Source organism: Rattus norvegicus, chromosome 17 (assembly GCF_036323735.1).
Source record: "Rattus norvegicus strain BN/NHsdMcwi chromosome 17, GRCr8, whole genome shotgun sequence".
NCBI classification, from domain to species: domain Eukaryota; kingdom Metazoa; phylum Chordata; class Mammalia; order Rodentia; family Muridae; genus Rattus; species Rattus norvegicus.
The window spans coordinates 6,746,553-6,759,279 of NC_086035.1; the positions used below are offsets into that span (position 1 = coordinate 6,746,553).

Below are 12,727 nucleotides of genomic sequence, written 5' to 3' on the forward strand. Positions count from 1 at the left end.
AGGGACTCATTTAAAGGGCGGACTCTTCGAGACCCCGTTAAGCTATGCTGATTCAGAAAGTCGGGAGGCTCTCTCCTCTCTCCACCGTAGAGATTCTGAGCCGGGTGTCCCGACCACCTACTCGTTGAGAGTCCTTTAATACTGGTGACTTCTTGGCCTTCTAACATCATTCCCCTGGGTTTGAAATCTGTGTCAGCCCTGCAGAGAGCTGGGGATGAATCACGCTCCCGAATGGGACCGCTCAGCGCCGAGTAGCCGCCAGAGGGCGCCAGAGGCCTCGGCTACGAGCTCGGGCTTCTCCGCCCGCGGACGCCGCGCCCGAGACGAGCCAGAGCGCTGCGGGCTCACAAAGCGGCCGGACGCGCGGCGGCGGCGGCGGCGGCGGCAGCGGCAGCGGCAGGTGCGCAGGGGAACGAGCCGGGCAGCAGCCTTCCCAGCCACCGCGGTACAGGAACACCAGCAACTCGGGCGCCGGGACTCGGGCGGGCTCCCAAGGTATGTGCCCGCAGAACACTGAGCCCCAACTTGGCATATTTGCGGTAGTTGGGATCTTCCCGAGGCCATCTCCCGGGCCGGCAGGGTCAGGGCCTGGGGGCGTCTCTGCGTGTCCCTGTTGCAAAGAAGCCGCGGGTCGGGAGCAGGGAGACCTTTGCCTTAGCTGGGATGGGAAGCCCGGCTTGAGGGCACCCCGGAACCCCCATCTGCCAGAGCCTGGGATGATGCTCAGAGCGCCGTTATCCCCATCCCTGCCCCAGAGCTGTGGGGCTCCGTCTGTGGGAGTGCGGCTGGCACATTGAGCATCCGGGTTTTGGGGAGATGTACTGGAGCCCCACATCCGGGAGCGGGTGAGAGGTTCCTCTATAGTTTGACGGCAGCCCCGAATCTGTGACCCAGGCTCTGCGTTAGTAGCTGTTTCCATTCGTAAGGGCTCTCCAGGTGCAGCCTCCGTCCCAGGTGTGAGAGGGACCACCCTGTCCCCGCCGCGATCCCCAGGCGCTGTAGCTTGTGCGCGCCCCGAGGCGCCCAGACACCCGGCGGGAGTGAGGGGCTTGAGGTAGCCCTGTTGTCACCGGCTCACGCCCGTGTGCCCTGCCCCCAGATGCCAGCGATCGCGGTGCTCGCGGCGGCTGCCGCGGCGTGGTGCTTCCTCCAAGTGGACAGCCGGCACCTGGACGCGCTGGCCGGTGGCGCGGCCCTCAACAACGCCAATTTCCTAGACAATGACCAGTGGCTGAGCACCGTCTCCCAGTATGACCGTGACAAGTACTGGAACCGCTTCCGAGATGTGAGTACGGCTGCTACCAGCCCTGGGGGTAGAAAATGGGGGGAAACCAGAGGGGGATGTAGGAGTAGGGGCAGTGGGTCCAAACCTGCCATGGAGGTCCACAGTGCATACATCTGGCCTGAGAGGAACTTTAAAGAGAACTTGGAAGGCTGGGTGCTCTTGCGTGTTACCTGTAGTCCAGGTGTGTGCACTTGTCGGATCAATGCAGCCTTCCGTGCAGACACGGGGCACGAACCTTGAGCAGCTTGGGGAGAGAGGCTCTCCAAGTGTCTGAGAGCTTCTGATGGCGGACTGACTTTACCAAGCCCTGGAGGGAAGCTCCTAGGAGCGGCAGGATTTGGTCATCTTTTAGGGTGCATCAGAAAATAAAAAATCCCTAATGGACAAGCAAGCAGAGCTCATTTATTAGGGAGGCAGATACGGCGGGCTTGGGGGGAGGTCTCAGGAGTCTCCTGGCAATGAGCTTGATGAGACGACAGGGAAGAGTGTGGTGGTTTGGAGCCTTCCAGACTTTAGAGGAAGGGAAAAGAGAGCAGACAGCCCAGAGAATCAGACCCCTTGCCCCATGAGAGTGCTGGCTGGGATGTGGGGTAGAAACTCCGGAGCATCTCGGAGCACATCTGCTGTTTGTCTCCACCACAACCCTGACTTCTACATACCTATGTGCCCCCAGAAGATAGGGCAAGGAGCACCCCCCAGTAGGACCTGCTCCCAGCCCCTTCAAAGACACCCCAGAGTGGCAGGGATTAAGGGATCATTAGAAATCCATGTCCCTGAGATGCTCTCGATATTGTAAAAATGTCCAAGACTTACAATGAGTAAAGCTTTTACGTTTGAATGTTGTTTTTATACAGCAGTGTATGTGTTAGGACATTTAAAAAATTATATATGTATATACATGGCATGACCTGAGCCATACCATATATATAATATATTTAAAGGGGTGACCTGAGTCATACCACTGAACCCCACGCTCTCATCACAGGGCATGGCTTATATGTAGAGGTAGAGGAGGGGACCCCACACTTCTCTCCACTGGATTTCCTTAGAGCCTATTCTCAGTATCTCCAGGTCTTGCAGGGTGCTGGTCTCTGAGGAGCTGAATGACTTCAGATGCCTCCCTGTGCTTTCTAAATAGCACCTGTCCAGGTCTCCCTCCCAGCAGGAGAAGCGACTTTAGTCTTGAGTGGGGATTTGCTGTTATGTTTTCCCAGCCCCTCGCCTCCCTGGAGGAGCTTCTTCTGGGAAGAGCTTGTTCAAACAAACACTTGGGTACTTGGGGCTGTCTGCAACAGATCTGCCTGTTGGACCCAACATAAAGAGATGCTAGCTGCATCGCAGTTCCTATTCAGCTAAGCTCTGGAGGGCCAGACAGTGATGCTACCGCCCCTGTGTGTGGGATGGAGCATGGAGGGTAAAGACACAGTTTTATTTTTGCTTTAAATTACTGCGTGTCAGTGAGGGTTGAGGATCCAGGCACATGATGAGCCCTTACACACCCCGGTAAGTTGGGCTTGGTTTAGAGCAGTGGTTCTCAACCTGTGGAGCACAACCCCTTTGGGATACCGCATATCAGACATTTGCATTATGGTTGTTTGGGGGGCTTGTATATCAGATACCATGCATATCAGGTTTTACACTGTGGTTCCTAACAGTAGAAAAACTACAGTTATGAAGTAGCAACAAAATGGTTTTATGGTTAGTGGGGGGGGGGTCACCACAACATGAGGAACTGTATTTAAGGGTCTCAGCGCTAGGAAGGTCGAGGACGGCTGGTTTAGAGGTTGGTCGGCCACTGCTGGGTAATTCGGAACAGGGAATGGGTGGACACTTGAGCCTGCTGGATCTATGGGTTGCGTGAAGGTCTGTATTGTCAGGGCGCCTTGGGTTTAAGCTTTGCATCTTAAGAAAATGAACAGCTTATTTCTTATCTTTCCCTTGCACGGTCTTGACTGAAAAATAGTAGACCAATATTTCCCACCGAATCCTAACTGATGGTGAGACTTGGGTCGCTTGCTACACCACAGCTTCAGGCTTTTCTTCTGGGGATCTGGACTCCTTTTTAGGAAGAGTGCTATATGTTCGTGTTTCTCAGCATGACTAGGAACGCCGCCTTCATGGCTGTTTTGAAGAAAGGCCCAAGGTTCAAACACGAGGCAGGAAGCCTCCAGAGGAGATTTAGCGCCCAACTAGTGCTTTTAGCAGCGTATAGTTTGTGAAAACGACAATTCAGCTCAGCAAACCATTAAAAACATCCAAAGATGTTGAAACATTTGCAAACACCATCAATCATCAACCATTCTCTATGCTTCATGGAGTCACGTGATTCCTGCAGTGGCTCAGATATAATTGAATGCCATTAACCCCTCTAAGTGGTGTGAACTCAGATCAGGGGTCCTTTTAGAGCAAGCCCAACTATCTTTAGTTGGGCCTTAGCAGTAGCAAAGCCCTCGGGGACCGGGAAGGAGGCTGGTTTCTCCAGACACAGGCTACCCTTGGGGTAAGAAAGTGCATCTCGGGTGGGAGGGGCCACGCCGGGTGGGAGGGGCCACGCCGGGTGGGAGGAGCCTGGTCAGCCTGATGAGTTCCAGCAAGCCAGGCCTTGTTCCAAGTTAACAAAACCTTCTTGGCCTATCATTTTGGGGCTTCGCTTTTGTTTTGTTTTCTGCTGACCTGGAACTCACTCTGTAGCCTAGGCTGGCCTCAAACTCAGAGATCCCTTTGCCTCTGCCTCCCAGCTGCTGGGATTAAAGGCGTGCGCCACCGTGCCTGGTTGGGGCTTTCAGCTTTGAAGTCCGTGATCACTTTAAAGGAATATGGTAAACGTGCGCCTCAGGTTTTCTGAAACTCATTGTGAAAGAAAACTACCCATCTTTCACTGCTGACTCATTGCTTTGTTGGACTTGGGTGATAGACACTTAGAAGTGACTTTTGATCTTGGCAAACTAAAAGCCAAGAGTTATCTTCATTTTGTCTTATTTTGATGTTTTGAGACAGTTTCCTCTAGTCCAGCCTTGAACTCCTGACCCTCTGGTCTAGCTAGTGCTGGGGTTATAGGTGTGCAGTCCCATGTGCTTGGCTCCAAGCAGTCTTTTCAGAGAAGCGATCATACCAACCGGATTGACTTGGCAATGGACACAATGGTGGAGTGAGCCCCTTGCTTTCTTGGCTGTTGAATGTGCTGTGGCATTGCTGAAGGTGACATGGCAGCTCCTGAACTGCCGCTTTTAAAAGTGTCTTGTCACTCTCAGGACACGAATACTCATTATCCCCAGTTGAACCATTAGAATGACCTCATGACTAGTTTTCTGGAGTTAGGGATCCAATAATGACATAAAAACGCTCAGATGGTGGATCCTCTGAACACTCATGGTTCCACCATGAGCCTATGGTTCCTCCATGAGCTTGTGGTTTCCTCCATGGGCTTGTGGTTCCTTCATGAGCTTATGGTTCCTCCATGGGCTTGTGGTTACATGGGCTTGTCTATTACTTTATAAAGAATAGAAATTGGGATGTTTTGGTCAGAGGGAGGCCTGGACTTTTTCACAAATATAACATCAAAGAAGGAAGCTATAAGCAGGACAGCGACCCACGTGAGCTCACCGTGGTTGAGACAACAAGCCCAAACCAGACCAAATGCCAGCCTGGAGAGAGGAACTGGGCACACAATCTCACTCCCAAGTCATGAGCTATTGGCAGTTGTCAGCTGCTGGGAGAAGGGGAGAGTTTTCTGTAGCAACTGATAGCAGTTGGTAAGTTGACCACTCTCCAGTAGATGACCTAGTCAAGGATATTGGGGCAGCACAGGTCAGTCTTGAAAACAAAGATAATGGGACTGGTGGGCAGGGAATGGGGTGAATCTAACGTCATCGTCACCATCATCACCATCGCCATCCTCATCGTCAGGAGGAAGTACCGAAAGCTAGTGTTTATATTAAGCCACAAAGTACTTTCTCCATCTCTAGCAGTCACGTATCTGACTGCCCCGTGACGGTCTGAGTTTGAGACATCAAAATGTCTCAAATCTGATTTGGCTTTGACCAAGTTCCTGCTATTCATTCCTACGTTTCATTCATCCTTGTAAATATTTAACTGCTTCCTAAGTACGCGGCTCTGACCTATAAAAGGGAGCAGGTTTAGCGTAAGCCTTTGTCTCTGGTAACTTAGGCTGTGGCCCAGTTCTTTCTTATTCCACAATCTTTTTTTAAAAAAAAGTTTTTTTTTCTTTCTCATGAAGATAATACCCACTGGCTGTAAGGAAATGATTTAACATTGCAGAAACAGATAATCGCAAACGTTTATGGAACCTACCATGTGTCGGGCATTGTTCAAGACACTTCCTGTGATATAATCATCCAATGAAAAAAATACCACTATCCTTGCCTGTGTATCAAGAGAGCTGAGCTTCTTAGCCAGGACTCCAGAGCTACCTGAATGTGGAGGGTCCTGGGGCCTGCAACCAATGGGGCTGAATGGTTCTTACCTGTGTATCTTGTCCCTAGTTCTATCCAAATCACACGGTAAGCAACTCTTCCCCATGTCAGTCGGCCCTGCACCTGAACGGTGGGAAGCAAGGTAGACACAGCCTATTACCGGCGTTGTACCAAGCTTTATCTCCTAATAATGAGCTTCTGATTTGATTAAAATAATATTGTTGCTTACACTAAACATGACATTTCCTTTCTTTTGCACACACCAAACCAGCCTTGACATTTAGCTCCAGGATAATTACCTCCCAGTAAGCCTGAAGAGTCAGAAGCACTGCCTTCAATGGCATTTGTCCTACTCCTGAGCGGCCTAGGCTTGGAACTCTAATGAGAGTGCACGGACCATGCTCCGTGGGATGTGGCACTCTGTGGCAGGAGTGGGTGGCAGTGGCTCTCTGATCATAGCATCTCACTTAAAATAAGTGGGTCTTCCTCTGGGACGGCGGGAGACTGTTGACTTCGTCCATGGGGCTGGTGACCAGAGATGGCGTGACTTAGTGGGTTGGTCATTAATTTGTTACCACGTGAGGTGGGTTGGTGACAGAGTGTAACGGAGAGCCATTTTGATTGAACAGGTTCAAGGAGACATAAATGAGCTGCGGTCCCGACTCTCTTTAATGAACCCACTGTCTTAAATCCTCTGAACCACATGGCCACTGAGAGAAATAATTACTTCCCTGGGTCAGTTTCAGGGTTGACAGGCCTAAGAGCATCCTGTCTTCTTTGGTAGAGAGAAGAGAGGTCTTGCTTGGCGGATGGTGGTAGGGCTTCTTGTCTCTGCTGACTGACTGAGCCGAGTTTCCCACCTCTGCATGGTCTTTGCAGTCCCCCTCTCCCCACAGGGGCAGGGCTGGATCGCATTTCTGGGAGACCAGGGACTTTGAGACATGCTGGCAAAGTTATTTTACAAGCTTAAGAAGTGAGAGAGAACCTGACCCGTAAGAGTCCCCAAGGGAAAAGCCTTGACCAACTATTAGCTTAGCTGTTATTTTGCTTGAGGAGACGGAGGAAAATTGGTAATTAGCCATTTTACAAAAATTACATTTCTTTATTCAGTACGACATTTCAAACCAGACATAGCCAGTTTCTAAACTCACACACTTTCAGGGAGCCTGTGTTTACCTTTTAAAACATGTGTGTTCATGTACCTACATGTATGTGCCTATACGTGTCTATGCACACACGAAGGAGCCCAAGAAGCAAGATGTGGGCACAAGAACCCCGGACACAGGAGTTACAGTAGGCGGTGGTGCTTGGAGCCAACCCAGGTCCTCTGCAGGAGCGCTCTGTAGTTCACAACTGCTGAGCCATTTCTGCCACTCCACCTGCCTTTCTTATCACGAGGGGTCTCTGTGCTGTGTGTTACATGGGGAGCTACTTAGACACATGGCCTCGTTTCCCCCATGTTAGGTAATTATTCCGAAGACATATCTGTAGGAGATGAAATAATTTGCCCAGGCTGGTTTTATGGGTAGAGAGGTGATGGGGTCCTGAGGCGGACGGTCCAGCTTGCCGTGTGCTATCACAGCTTTCTTAGTCCCTTTGCACATCAGATACCTGCCGTTTGGTTTCGGTTCTGAGTGAGGCTGTTCCTCTGGGGACAGGACCCACACAGTCTAGTGATGGTTCCCACAGGATTCAAGTCTACCCCCAAGCTCCAGGTTTGGGTTTAGAACCCATTGGCAGTAGGCCTAGGATTGGCCAGACTGTTGTTCCGTCTCTCCCAATAACCCGCTGTTCAGTTCCTGCTCATTCAAGGCACTCGGGGACCTGTATTTCACAGCGGTCAGAGCACACTGGCTAGGGCTTAGGGGAACCTAAGCAACAACAAATAGTCGATCCCAAGATGGGTGCTTTGTTGGTGTGGAGATGATCCTCAAATGCCAGTCACACCCGGTCTTTGCTAGGTGCTGGGAGCAGGGGACAGACACAGTCTATACTGTCCCGGGGCCTTGATCTTCTGTGTGAGACAGACCGCCTTCACATAGTCACCAAGGTGCAGCTGGGAGGAGGAGGCACCGGGTATCTGGAGCCTGGATCGGGAGGAGGAGCTCTGGAAAGCTTTGGGTTGGGGAAGCCTCCATCTCTGGCGAAGGAACAGAGGCTGAGCCAGAAGACGGTCTGAGTTAGCAGGGGAGGAGAGCAGACAGCTGTGTTCCAGACAGAAGCACGGACAGGGCTGAGGGTCCAGAAGTAAGAAAGCCTGTAAGGTGCTTTTATCGGGAGTGTTTATTCTAGGGTTCTCTCACCTACATGTTCACACATCTTCGGTTTACTACACTGTTTTTGAGACCAAAGAGTCAGTTATCGAACTTACAGTACAAAGATGGCCCAAGCACTGGGGAGGTCACCTACTCCTTCTCTCCCCTCCTGTGCCTTTCTGTGCCACCCTCTATATAGCCTTTGTGCTGTGTGGATTTGGGCTCACACCCTGGTATTACATAACCTTTTTAGCGTGTTTGTCTCCAGTCAAGTGAGCTGGGCTTTAGAGCCCTGGTTCCCTCTGCTGTTTGAGGGGCTGCAGAGTTTCCTGGATGCTTTGTGAGGTCAGTATTTTAAAATAAGACCGAAGTTTGCGAGGTGCCCCTGAGGTACTCCTGAGGTGCTCCCTTCCCTTCCTCTCTCCTACTGCTGAGAACAAGTGGAGTCCAGACTTTGAGGTCGCACACGAAAGGCTTTGCTCTCTGAAGTCAGTTACAGTAACCGACACCATGAAGCAAAGTGAGAGTGGCAAATTCACCTCATACCAACAGGGCTTCCACTGACCTCAGGGGAAGGAAAGATCCCATTTTCCAGTACATGTGTGCCCTGCGTCAGTTTTGAACAATACATTGCTCATTTGTGGATTGGAGTAACGTGTGAGTCCTGTTTGGTGTAGAGATGTTTGAACCCATGAGTACAGTAAGATCGATGGAGACCTTCACCACCACAGAGGACTGGGTAAACCATCAAAACCAAATCTTCCTGCCTTCAGAGGCCAAATTCCAATCAGTAGCAAGCGCTGACAGGATCCCATGTTCCAAAGCCATTCCATTGACCTCCCCTCCTAACTCTTAAGCTTCACTCTACGCCACTTGGTTGATTTTATCCCCCCTAATTGATAGTAAATTCACGGTGCCTAAAATCAGTAAACCTATGGCCAAGAGGGAGAAAAGAGTCCATTGAAGAGACATGTGCCCACCTGGGGGTTTTCCCATTGTGCCATTATTCTGGGGAGTCTGAGTTTTTCAAGATCTTTCTGCCCTTAGTGGGTATGCCGAGGCTCCTGGGACTTTGTGTGGGCCTTCCTGGTGAGTGCCCAGCACTTTGAGCAAGATGCACGTTGGTTGTTTTCCTTATAACAACAGCCAGCCTTGTGTTAACCCCAGGGCCTGGTCTGTTCCATTGTTTTCATCTTCCTGAATGATTCCTGTGTCACTTCGGTGGAAATGCCATCCCCGTGAAGGCCCAACTACTGTGCTTTCTGGTTGGTATTTGGAAGTTGTGAGACTTTCGTGTGCCGGGGCTGCTGGCTTAAATAACGCTGCAGAAGAACCTTTGCACATATATCATAGAAAGATGTATATATTTGTATTTTATGTGTTGTTAGTGTTTGCCAACACGTATGCATGTGCAGCGCATGCATGCAGTGCCTATGGAAGCCAGAAGGGGGCATCATACCCCCCCTGCAGCTGAGTGTTGAGATCTGAACCTGGGTCCTCTGCAAGGATAAGTGCCCTGACAGTTGAACCACGTGTCCAGCTCCTTGCACCTAGTTTTGAATAGTTTCTTTCTATAGTCCTTCCAGACATGTGTTCTTGCCTTCCAGAGACAGATCCTGGCATACTAACTCAGCAGGCTTGTTAGTTTGCTTGTCCCTGTGCTTGTTATGCGGAGACTGACCAGTCAAGCTGTGCTTAGGTACAGTAGGGAGACGAACATGGCTCCTGCCTGAGACAAGCCAAGACGTGCGTAGTGGTTGGAGAAACCTGTTCAGAGTCATTCTGCAAGGAACAGGCCTACAAATGGACCAGCAAGTCTGGCACACTGGGCTCTCTGGCACCTTCTACTTCTTGTGATTCCAGACCATACCTCTAGCAGATCGTAGATGAAGCTTTCACGCCTGCCCTTGTTGTCAGGTTACCTGAGCTCACCTGGATTTATGTTGAAATCTGTGAACAATTACTACCATATGGCCTGACTCTGGGGTCCTAAACACTGGTCATCCCTCTGTTGTGTCTGCCTTCCCTCTGTTGTGTCTGCCATCCCTCTGTTGTGTCTGCCATCCCTCTGTTGTGTCTGCTTTCCCTCTGTTGTGTCTGATATCCCTCTGTTGTGTCTGTTTTTTGTTCACCAAAGTTGAGTTTCACTTTGGTATGTGTTATCTTTTTCCTTTCATTGTGCTATGAATACCCCAAACATGGCCAACTTGTTACCAAGGGGCACTTGGCACATTGGGTTTTATTACATAAGAACACCGTCATGGACATGTCTTTGGGTGGGCCTAGGTTCCCAGGGACACATCTAGTGTGGGATCCAGTGCACACTGTAGTAAGAAAGTGAGCATTCAGCTTTAAGAGCAGTGGTTGGACCATTTCCCAAAGTGGTTAGGCCAATTTCTTTTGCTACTACAGAATCAAAATTCAGTGGTAGCAACACATGCAATTAAAAATAAAGACCAGAAGCAAACCTATAATCAAACCCACGGATCCAAGTAAAAACTATGCTGAGCCTCTATTGTTTTTCAGGCACTCTTCTAGCTGAATGGAACGTGTGTGTGTGTGTGTGTGTGTGAGAGAGAGAGAGAGAGAGAGTGAGAGTCTATGTGAGAGTATGTCTGAGTGTGTGAGTGTGTATGTGATTGTGTATGTATGAGTGTGTGTGAGTGTGTGTGAGAGTGTGTGTATGAGTGTGTAAGAGTGCGTGTGAGTATGTGTGTATGAGTGAGTGTGAGAGTGTGTGAGAATGTGTGAGAGAGTGTGTGTGTGTGTGGAGAGAGAGAGGGGAAGGGAATGATGGAGGGAGGGGAGAGAGAGCGAGAGAGAGAGCGAGAGAGAGAGAGCGAGAGAGAGAGCGAGAGAGAGAGAGCGAGAGAGAGAGCGAGAGAGAGAGCGAGAGAGAGATTGAGAACACCAGAGCCAGAGCAAGCGAGCAGGAGAGGACCAAGCTCATGGATGAAAGCAGTTAAGAACACGGTAGTGTTTTGCATGTTAGAGAAAAAAAAGTAGGTAAAGGGACTATAGAAAAAATGTCTATATTTAACAGGATTCTGTTATTCTTTCAACAACTTAAAGAAATAGATAATTTTTTTAAAAAGTTAGATGATACAAAAAAAAAAAGAGAGAAGTTAATCACTCATTTTTGTCCACTATGCAGGGAATGTTAACTCTTTGGGTGGCATTTCTGTGTTCAGTAGACTTCAACAGTTTTTTTAACATTTTTTGTGGGGATTGACGTGTTCACAAAGGCACATCTACAGAGGCCAGGGTATGCCTTGTAGGAGTCAGTTCCTCCTTCCCTTAAGTGGGTCCTGGGGATTGAACGCAGGTCATCAGCCTTGGCAGCAAATGCCTTTGCCTGACAAACCATCTCAAACCAGCTGGACTTTTCAATTCTAAAGTTTCCTATAATTTATAAGCTGTTTCTATGGCTTAACACGCACATTCTTTCTCATTCACTTAGCAGCACAGCGTAGACGTTTAAATGTGCTGTCGGGCTTCAGAAAGGACATTTTAAGGTGTCAGATCACGCCAGTGAATATATGCATTCCATAATGTGCCAAACCAGGGTTCCAGTGAGGGTCAAGGAATGGTTTTTATTCTTCCTGATTTTGGAGCACAAGAGTCTTTCTGAATCTAAAAAGCATTTGTATCACATTTTCAAGGAGCAGAGATGCCTGGTGTCCTTATACACGCATCTGTGTTGAACGGGAACCCTCAGAATCTGCCACCCTTACCTGTGCTGAGTGTTCGTGTTTCGTGGTAAAGGATGGTGTAACCCACCATGCCTACCAGGATACGCACAGGCAGTGGGTCCTACTCAGGGAAGTGCATGGTGGTCCTCACTTCCCTCCGGTTCTGCCTGGGAGACAGCCGTGGAGAAGCATCAGCTCAGTTGAGTGTGGGGAAGACCCTTTGCCCTCTCTCTCATCCGCACCTGGCTTTGAAAATGTCTACAGAGCCAGTTCTCCGGGGACACCGCTGAAATGGTGGCAGTATTAATGAACCCCAGTCTCACTTATAATTGGGAGCAGATGCTCCAAGCTGGATTCTTAAGTGCAATTGCCGCTGACGAATCCCCTGCTGCTGGCGCATCCTATAGATGCTTTAATGCCCTTGTGGTGGAAGAGGCTGAGGGGAGATCATTAAAAATCAAGTCCATCTTCACCACGGCGGCAAAGTGGCTTCTTCTATAGAATACAGACAAGGCTTGGGCCCCCGCTCGGTCTTCCTGTGTGTCTAAGACATCTGCCTGCTTTTCATTAACCCGGTACTTCCTCCCGCCCACAGCTCTCGCCAGACCTGCTGGGTGTACTTACTGTGGAGAAGGCAAGGGAACCGTTCTCTGGGTGCTTTTTCAGTGTCATCTGTGAGCTGGGAGCACGAAGCCACCTCTCTGAGTCTGGTCAGCTCTCTGGAAGTGTTTTTTACAGGCCATTGGTCTCGATCTGGAGAAGACTGCATCCCTGAAGACTCTGGCCACATCTGGCCACATTTTGAGTTGCCACAGTGTGTGGGCAGGGACAAATGGAACCTTCTGTCCCACAAAAGAAACCTACAGCCAGGCCAAGGTTGTAAACATGATAGCCTATGCGAACGTCACTCCTCTTATGATGCTTGAAAAGTTAACTTCCTTGAGAATTTTATGCATGCACGCAGTGTCCCCTTCTCCTGGATTTCAAGTCCTCCCAGCTCCCCCTTCCCTTCCCTCCTCCTAAGCTGGTGTGCTCTCTTCTTTTTCCTTTCCCATAACTCAC

At 49.8% G+C, this 12,727-nt stretch overlaps 1 protein-coding gene across 1 annotated transcript in view; it reads left to right on the forward strand.

Moving 5' to 3' along the window:
- Nucleotides 1–339: 339 nt before the first annotated feature.
- Spock1 (sparc/osteonectin, cwcv and kazal like domains proteoglycan 1) overlaps nucleotides 340–12,727 on the forward strand; it is a 480,143-nt gene continuing 467,755 nt past the window's right edge. The window contains exons 1-2 of the mRNA NM_001271297.1: nucleotides 340–495; nucleotides 1,100–1,285. Coding sequence (NP_001258226.1) covers nucleotides 1,100–1,285 — 186 coding nt within the window. The 5' untranslated portion in view covers nucleotides 340–495. The remainder of the gene's footprint in view (nucleotides 496–1,099; nucleotides 1,286–12,727) is intronic.